The sequence below is a fragment of the Meriones unguiculatus genome, chromosome 3 (genome assembly GCF_030254825.1).
Source record: "Meriones unguiculatus strain TT.TT164.6M chromosome 3, Bangor_MerUng_6.1, whole genome shotgun sequence".
NCBI lineage: Eukaryota > Metazoa > Chordata > Mammalia > Rodentia > Muridae > Meriones > Meriones unguiculatus.
In genome coordinates this window covers 165,350,330-165,358,730 of record NC_083351.1, presented here as the reverse complement: position 1 = coordinate 165,358,730, position 8,401 = coordinate 165,350,330, and the positions used below count along the sequence as shown (strand labels likewise).

At 41.7% G+C, this 8,401-nt stretch overlaps 1 protein-coding gene across 1 annotated transcript; it reads right to left on the bottom strand.

The window, feature by feature from the left end:
* Positions 1–216: 216 nt before the first annotated feature.
* Odaph (odontogenesis associated phosphoprotein) lies at positions 217–7,791 on the bottom strand. Its single transcript, XM_021648632.2, has 2 exons — positions 7,661–7,791; positions 217–2,572 (listed from the first exon to the last, which is right to left on the bottom strand). Exons 1-2 carry the CDS (start codon positions 7,725–7,727, stop codon positions 2,235–2,237), a joined length of 405 nt encoding a protein of 134 aa, XP_021504307.1. The 5' UTR covers positions 7,728–7,791; the 3' UTR covers positions 217–2,234.
* Between the last annotated feature and the right edge of the window lie 610 nt (positions 7,792–8,401).

The following is an 8,401-nucleotide window of genomic DNA, read 5'->3' as shown; positions in this document are numbered from 1 at the left end:
TCACTCACTATATTATTTGGCATGGTCCTTTCATCTTTAACCTTCACCTTTCATGACATCAGACACAGTTTTGAAGATGCTCCTTTTGAAAATATCCCTCAGTTTGTTTTAGGATTAAATTGAGCTTATCTGTATGGCACATAACTGGAACTTTAGACTCACCTGGGTTATTCTTGTCTCAAAACCAAAACTACATTGAAGAATGATCATAGCTCTCTGAAAGACCCATTTGCTTCAAAACCAGCTATATGTTATTAGGAATGAATGAAGGAATTCCCCGGAGAAGCTGCTTCACCATGAGGCACTGGTGGCTGAAGACTACCCGCCAACTCAGCTAACCTGTCAGAGGTTACTATATTTTAAATGCAAAGTTGATGAAGCTGAAGGAACGATGCAGAAACGTGTAAGTCACAAAAACTTAACGTTTTTATTGCAAGTGTGTGTGGCCTATGGCAGAGAGAATAGGATGGTGTTTTCATTCAGGTTGTCTGCATTTCCTGTAATGCCCTGCAGAATTAGCCTGCTTTCATCAATAGACCCAGCGATCGAAATGCTGAAGCTGCCACCCACCCTTACTGTGTAACCTGAGGTTCACCCTCCGCCTACCACAGCCTTGTAAGGGGCTAGGTTTCAGTACCGCTAGCTTTTAAACACTTAAACGTGTTCTTTTTATTATTGCGTATGAGAGGTGTATGTGCTGCATGTGGGTGTCATGTGCCACAGGTCAGACCACAACTCTGTGTAGCCGGCTCTCTCTGCCACCTTCTGTGGGTTCCGTGCAGTCAGACTTAGGTCACCAGTTTTGTGACCTGCTAGGCCACCTCTCACATGGCCAGAACTGTTGATTTTCTTCATTGCTAAAGTTCCAATGTTTGGAGAGAGAAAGCCCTAATCAAAACCCAGGTTGGTATGAGATGGTGGAGCCGTGAGCGTGCGAGCACATAGGTGTGCTTTGAAGGGCTGGGAAGAGAAGCAGGATGAAAATCCAAACCCTCATCCTTCTTCATGTTTGCCCAAGGGTGGTCTTTTTCTGGCTTGTTCTTCCTTCCCAACTGATAGAGAATGTGTAAAGTTCATTTCAAAATACAGTTTCTTGAGGAGGATTCAAATAGGTTTTAACTTAAGTGTATAAATTTAAGGAAATATCTGTCCTAACACTACTTCTTATGATCCTTAATTTTTCTTCTTTTATCATTTGACAGAGGAAGGAAGCATGCCAGCACGATAATCTTGTCTTCTTTTCCTGGGTGTCCATTCCCAGAGTTCTGCATTTGTGTTACCATGATTTTTCTTTCTTTCTTTGTTGCAACAGTAGCAGCAATGTCTGTACATCCTTCTTGAAAACAAGTGAAAGTCGTTGGCCACAGGCACAGAATCTAGGTTCCCAAGTCACAGGCAAGGTGAGTGGCACAAGCAAGAGGTGGAGTTTTTACGAGAGGTCAGACAAGACCTTGTTTCTCATTCACCCGGGAGCACAAGGCCCCCACAGCGGGCTGCAGTCAACTAACATCCAGGTAATTTTAAATCTCGGTTTTTGATTTGGAACCATGTTGAAAGTTTGAAGAGAAGCACTTCATTTTACCAGTGTCTATGTGACGATTACAGGAGAAACAGTGACTATTTGTCAAAGTAGTATGAGTAAATAGTTACTATAAATAGTAAACTAGGGCATTTCAGTTAAAAGAATTTGAGTTTGATAGTTCAGTGTATAATTAGAGTATTACCTACAGCTACTTTCTCTAGAAGGCTTTTTGCTTTTATCTATCTATCTATCTATCTATCTATCTATCTATCTATCTATCTATCTCTAATCTATTTTAAAGTTCACTTTGTAGATCCACCTACTCTCTAAGTTTCCCAATGAGTACGAAAAGAGTATCATTAATGTCTGTATTTGGCTCATAATGGTCTCTTTAAACTGTCTTTCACTCTAATACAGAAGAGGGTATTAACACTGCTGGTGTCTAAGTATGGATAGAAATCATTAGAACACCCCATTTAAAGAGTATATTTGCATTAATAGCCTGAGGAATAAGACTGATGCAGTTGCTGCTAGATTTTGTAAGCAAAAATGTAGGATCCAGTCTTTCCATTGTTGACAAAAAAATTTGAGTCGGTGTCACTGAGGAGACTTAGTCTTATAATGGAACGATTTTAGATTGGAGAGAGAAGCAAACAACCTCTTTGCCTTTTTCCGAAGCATCAATTCTTTCGCATAGGCATGTTTGGGCTTGTCATTCCTCTCTGCTTTCCTCCGATGAGCTTCCACTCTGGAGCTGACTTCCAAGGAAGAGCCTCCCAAGAATCCATCTATTTCGTGGCAGGTAGAAAGGTGGGAACTGGCCGCGGCGGTTGTAGTTTGGAAGGAGGAAAGGTCCTTTAGGAAAGCGTGGGTAGAAGCCGGGTCTTCTTTGGGGAAAATAAAACCAAGTAACTACAGGTGTCCTTGTGCTGGGCTGGGCCCTTGTTACCGGATTCCTGGTGGTGGGTGGAGGGGTGAGTGTGAAGATCTGGCAGTCTGTAGGGCTCCCGTTATTTTGTGAGCCAACAGGAGGGGTGACCACATCTCGTCCTGTGGAAATGAAAATGTAGATCAGGACATGGGCCAGGCAACAGAGACAGAAACAGCCCTCAGGGTGAGGGCTGGAGAGATAATAATAAAATGGAGACATTTTAAAGCATGACTGAATGAAGTGCAGTGGGATAAGGAAATAAAGCATGAATATAACCAGTGATCCACATTTACGACTGGGGAGCTGACCCAAAAGAAATAAATGCAAACCCAAAACTATTAGTTCAGGAATGTTCATAGCAGCCCTAAACAATCCAAGAGCCCATCAATAGGAGAATAGCTAAATAAACCATGTGCATTTACACAATGAAACAGTCATCAGAAGTGAGAAGCAAGAACAGCCAATACCTAGAAATCCAGACGAATCCATGTTATGTTGGACAAGGGAAATTAGATACAGAAAGGTACACATTGTAAGAGTCTGTTTAAATGAAGTTTATGATAAAGAACATGAAGGTAAGGTTAAAAATAAATCAGGCCAGTATTAAATTGAGGGTTAGCACAAATGTCATTTCATGGAGTAATTAACCAAGAAATGCTTCAGCAATGTTCTACACCTTGATCGTGGTAGTTATTCATTATATTTGGATATATGAAATACACACACATGTATACCTATACAAAGTTGAGGTTTTTTTTGTGTATGATTTATAACAAAATAAAACTCACTGAAATAATACAGAATTTATTTACTATTAAAAAATAAAAATAAAGCTTGGCATGGTGGCTCATGCCTTTGATCCCAGCACTCAGGGTGGCTGAGTCAGAAGGATTGATGTGAATTCAAGGCCAACCTGGTCAACAAAGTGAGTCCAGGACAGTCAGGGCTACACAGAGAATCCTGGCTTGAAAAAAAATCAAGAAAGAAAGAAGGAAAGAAAGAAAGAAAGAAAGAAAGAAAGAAAGAAAGAAAGAAAGAAGAAAGAGAATCCCAGAAGCAGAAAGACACATATGGTATATATTCACTTATAAGTGGATATTAGACATATAATATAGGATAAACATACTAAAATCTGTACACCTAGAGAAGCTAAGCACTCAAAATGACAAACAGGATGGACATTGGAAGAAGGAGAAAACAGGAAACAGGACAGGAGCCTATCACAAAGAGACTCTGAAAGATGCCATCAATGTATCAAAGCAGATGCTGAAACTCATAACCAAACTTTGGGCAGAGTGCAGGAAATCTTATGAAAGAAGGAGGAGATAGTAAGACCTGGAGATTACAGGAATGCCACAGGAGAGCAACAGAACCAAAAAATCTGGGCACTTGGATCTTTTCTGAGACTGATACTCCAACCAAGTACCATTCGTAGATATAACCTAGATAACTTAGAACCCCTGCACAGATGTAGCCCATGGCAGCTCTGTCTCCAAGTGGGTTCCCTAGTAAGGGGAGCAAGGACTGTCTCTGCTATGAACTCAGTGACTGGCTCTTTGATCACCTCCCCCTGAGGGGAGAGCAGCCTTGCCAGGCCATAGAGGAGGACAATGCAGCCAGTCCTGATGAGACCTGAGAAGCTAGGGTCAGATAGAAGAGGAGGAGGACCTCCCCTATCAGTGGACTTAGAGAGGGAAGAGATGAGGGAGAGAGGGTGGGATTGGGAGGAGATGAGGGAGGGGGCTACAGCTGGGATACAAAACGATAAACTGTAATTAATGTAAAAAATAAAAATTTAATTTAAAAGAAAGAAAGAAAGAGAAAGAAAGAAAGAAAAGAAAAACAAAGAAGTACACACAGCTTGGTTCTGAGAAGAAATTTGGGGTGCCGGTTCTTCTTGTGCCTGAATTACCCATCTGAGTTGGTCTTGCAAAAGTCAGTTTTGCTGTGCAGATTTCCTTGGCCAAGAACGTATTGACTTGGACATGAGAAGACCGGACAGATGTAAATAGTGGAAACATGCACCTCCTACAGGAGCTGCGGAGTGCTGGTTAATTAACAAAACAAAACAAAGCAAATAAAAGCTAGGTCTTCCTCGCCCAGGACAGTTGGTGTGAGTTTCTTGGCTACACCGGATATGGTTGATTATATAGCTACCAGAACTTTTATAGCAGCCTTGGCCCACCATCATCATACTTATCAGCTATGACATTATCACTCCCAAAATACCTACCAGACCATTTTCCAGATTGGCCCTTCCACTGGTCTGTGGAAGAACTAAATCATTGGAGAGAAATCTCCATTTCTATAAATGCAAAAGTTCCTATGTTCCTAGCTGTTGCGGATAGTGGGAAGATTAACACGTATTTCCCATACATTACACACTGACATGCCAGCAAAGGAACTGCACATCAAAGCTAAGTGTCCTGAAAATTTAATAAGACCAAAGTAGGTGACGTATTTGAATGCTGATTAAAATAGCTGGAGAGTCAGGGCAACGCCATGTTCCAGAAGCAGGATTCCTGCGTTCTGCTACTAATATTCTGACTATGGCCAGATCCCCTTGCCCCTGAGGCTTTTTCCTTATTTTCAGGATGGAAAGAATAATATGGCCTATCCAATGGGCTTGTGAGGTTATCCAAAATAAAATATTAATGTTTCTTGTTGCACAGTGTCACATAATGATAGTTGGCTATCATTGTTATTTGTTGCAATTGTGAGTGATCTAGAAGGATAGTTAGCAGCACAGGTTTCATTTCTTAGGTCCTTCAGACTTATATTTTATACGTGAGCTGCACATCAAGGCGAGGCAAGGGCTAAAGTACATCATTGCTGTCAGTCTAGGACTTCCATGAAGACAAGGCATTATTGACTCTGTTGCTCATTGCTGATGGCCTCAGCACCTGGAACACTTCTTGAACGACAATGTTATCTGTGAGCATTCACTAAATGGCCAGGCAGGCATTGGCTATTCCTCTGTGTTTTTGTGGTACTCAGTGAGAATTTAATTTCTGACTTAGAATGTTTTCAATAATAATTTATATTTCAAATTATAGTACTGTATAATACAAGCCAAAATGTTGTTTGGAGTTTGGATATCATTTTTAAATGGGCTTGTTATAGTCTAGACATGAAATTTATAACATACCCAAAAACTAGCACTTTAAAAAAAAAGGTAATGATGAGAAGATCTTTTTATAATTACCTGTACTCTGTGGTTATCTGGGCAGACAATAGCTGTTTTGTAGAGGACTGTAGTGATTTTTAGAGAGCGCTGGTCTAAGTCTGCCATTCTTCCTTTACAAAGAACCTGGAGTCTTAGATTCCCCACGTCCTTTCAGACTTTAACCACAAAGAAATATCAGTGCCATGGTTAACTGACCCACAGTAACTGTAACTTAATTAATTTTGTGGACTCAGAGAATGACTGGCTATTTTTGTCAAATCCATCATTTGAAAGATAAAGCATTTAGAGCCCAGAAAATGCTATATAGGCCCTTTTCAGTGTGCTGTAAGTGAAGTTGGCTCAACAGTGGGCACATTCCATGTCAGGTGCTATACTAAATGCAAAGGTGACAGACATAGCATAGCGCCTGCCCCTGAGGATTGGAACAATACTACAATTATGCAGATCTGCAACAAGAGTGGAATGGAACATACACTGTAGGTGATATTCAGATTGCTATGACAACCCAAAGATGTCAGAGAAAAAAAAAATCCGTTTTATAATAGTATGTATTAAGAAGACTTGTAAATGCAATAGTATAGTCACATTTAAATGCTGTTACTTGAAGCAGAATTGCAGAAGGCAGATGTGAAGCAGGAAAGGAGCAGCAGCTGCCATGGAGGGGAGCATGAAGAATGTGAGACACATATGACTCTGCTGGTCAGTCAGTCCCAGGACAAGTAGAAATGAGTGATGCACTAGAACCCAGGCTGCCAAACTCAGATCAAATCTCACATTTCAAATGATACTTTTGTTTGTTTGGGAACATTGTCTCACTACACAGCCCTGGCTGTCCATCCTGGAACTTCCTATGTCTATTCACAGGTATCTTTCTGCTTCTGCCAGGATCAAAGGCATGCACCACCACACCCGGCCCTCAAAGCATATTTTTATATATAAACAATTGAAATACCTAATCCCATTATAACTTTTTAAGCTATTTTCAAAGCCCCCAGAAAACAAAACAAAACACAGAAGTCAACAAAATTGGTTTTGTGACCACATGTGCCCATAAACTGGTAAGAAGGTGGCCTCTTTTTCAGCAGATGTCTGGAACCTTATCTTGGGAATTGGGGAGCTGTTGTCCTGTGATAGTGTAGTCTGTGCAGAGGCTGGATTAGCGGATCTCTGGGTATCCAACAACAAGTGTGATGCCTCTCCCCAACTCCAGCCTGTCTTAAACACTGTCAGACGACAGCAGGGAAAACTCTGGTTTTCCCAAGAACACCTTGCAAAGCCCTAGGTCAGGGCACAGACATGGCAAAGGCTTTGTTTGACTTTGGTCCCTCCTCACTGAACAGCATCTTGTTCTGGAATTAAGGTCAATTAGGGAAACAAATGCTCGATGTGGGCCCCCAGATTCTCCTTCCCTTTCCTTTTCTCCCCTTTTCCATCTCTTCCTTTGGGTAGATGCTTGAGCGTTAAAGCTCAGAGCATCGGCAGATTCAGCTGCAGAGGAAAGGAGAGAAACTAGGAGCAATGGAGAAATCAGTCTCAGGAAATCTGACAAGCTCGTGTGTTTCTCTGAAGCAAGGGACAGAGACTCAGCACAAAACTGGCTGCTGGAGACTGAAGGGAGCCGACAGTGCTGTAGTTCCAGGTTGAGCTTGTTAGCATAGTAACAACACCAGCAGCTGTGTAGTGCTTTTAACCTGAGGTTTTAGCATACAGCTCAGTGGTCACCACTAGCCCCACAACACTGTATTGTCGCATCACATACAAGAAATTTGCATGCAACGCTCAAAATGGTTACAAGTGTCTGAAATCACAGCGCTAATGATGAGACTTGGATTCTGGTCTTCAGATGAGAAACTCCATCCTCTCGTTTTAACCACACAGGCTGATGCTAGCAGATATAAACAAAACCAATTTATGGAATCATGTAATCATGGAAGCCACATTTGTTTTTCATATGATACTATGTAACCCACATAGAGTAGGTAAAAACAAACAAACAAAAACAAAAACAAAACCCTCTTACCTTGTGCCATAGTTACCACCAACCAGCAGACCAGTAACCAGAAGGAGAAGTGGAGTCCGGGAGCCATGGCTTCTGCCCTGAGTACTCACTGCTCTGGTGAGTGCTGCTTTAAAGGAGAGTGAGGGAGGGAGGAAGGGAGGGAGGGAGGGAGGGAGTCACCAGCCTGACTCAGGTAGTTTGTATTTGCATAGTGGACCACAACCACCTGCACCTGTGGCCTGAGAGTTAAACATTCTCAAGGAAATAACCAGACAGTACTCATCAACCTGAAGTTTTGTAATGCCAGGCAAACACCATTCATCTCTCCTTCATTCCGGTTGGAATGAAGTCACCTCATCTTCACTGTCCTTTCAGTTACAAACGTTCCCCTCCCCCTTCACCGGCTTCTTTTTACTTGTATCTGTGGCTCTTCAGCTGCAAGGGAAGGTTTCTTCCCTTGCTTGTTTTTCTACTGCTGTGACAAAGCACCGTGACCAAAGCAACTTACAGATCAGTGTTCTCATCCTTCCTAATGCTGTGACCCTTTGGTACCGTTCCTCATGTCGTGGTGACCTCCAACCAAACAATTATTATTGTTGTTACTTTATAACTGTAATTTTGCTACTGTTATGAATCATAATGCAATAATATCCTAATGTGCAGGATATCTGACGTGTAACCCCTGTGAAAGGGTCTTTTGACCCCTAAAAGGGGTCTCAACCGACAGGTTGAGAACTGGTTATAGAAGAAAAAGTTTACTTT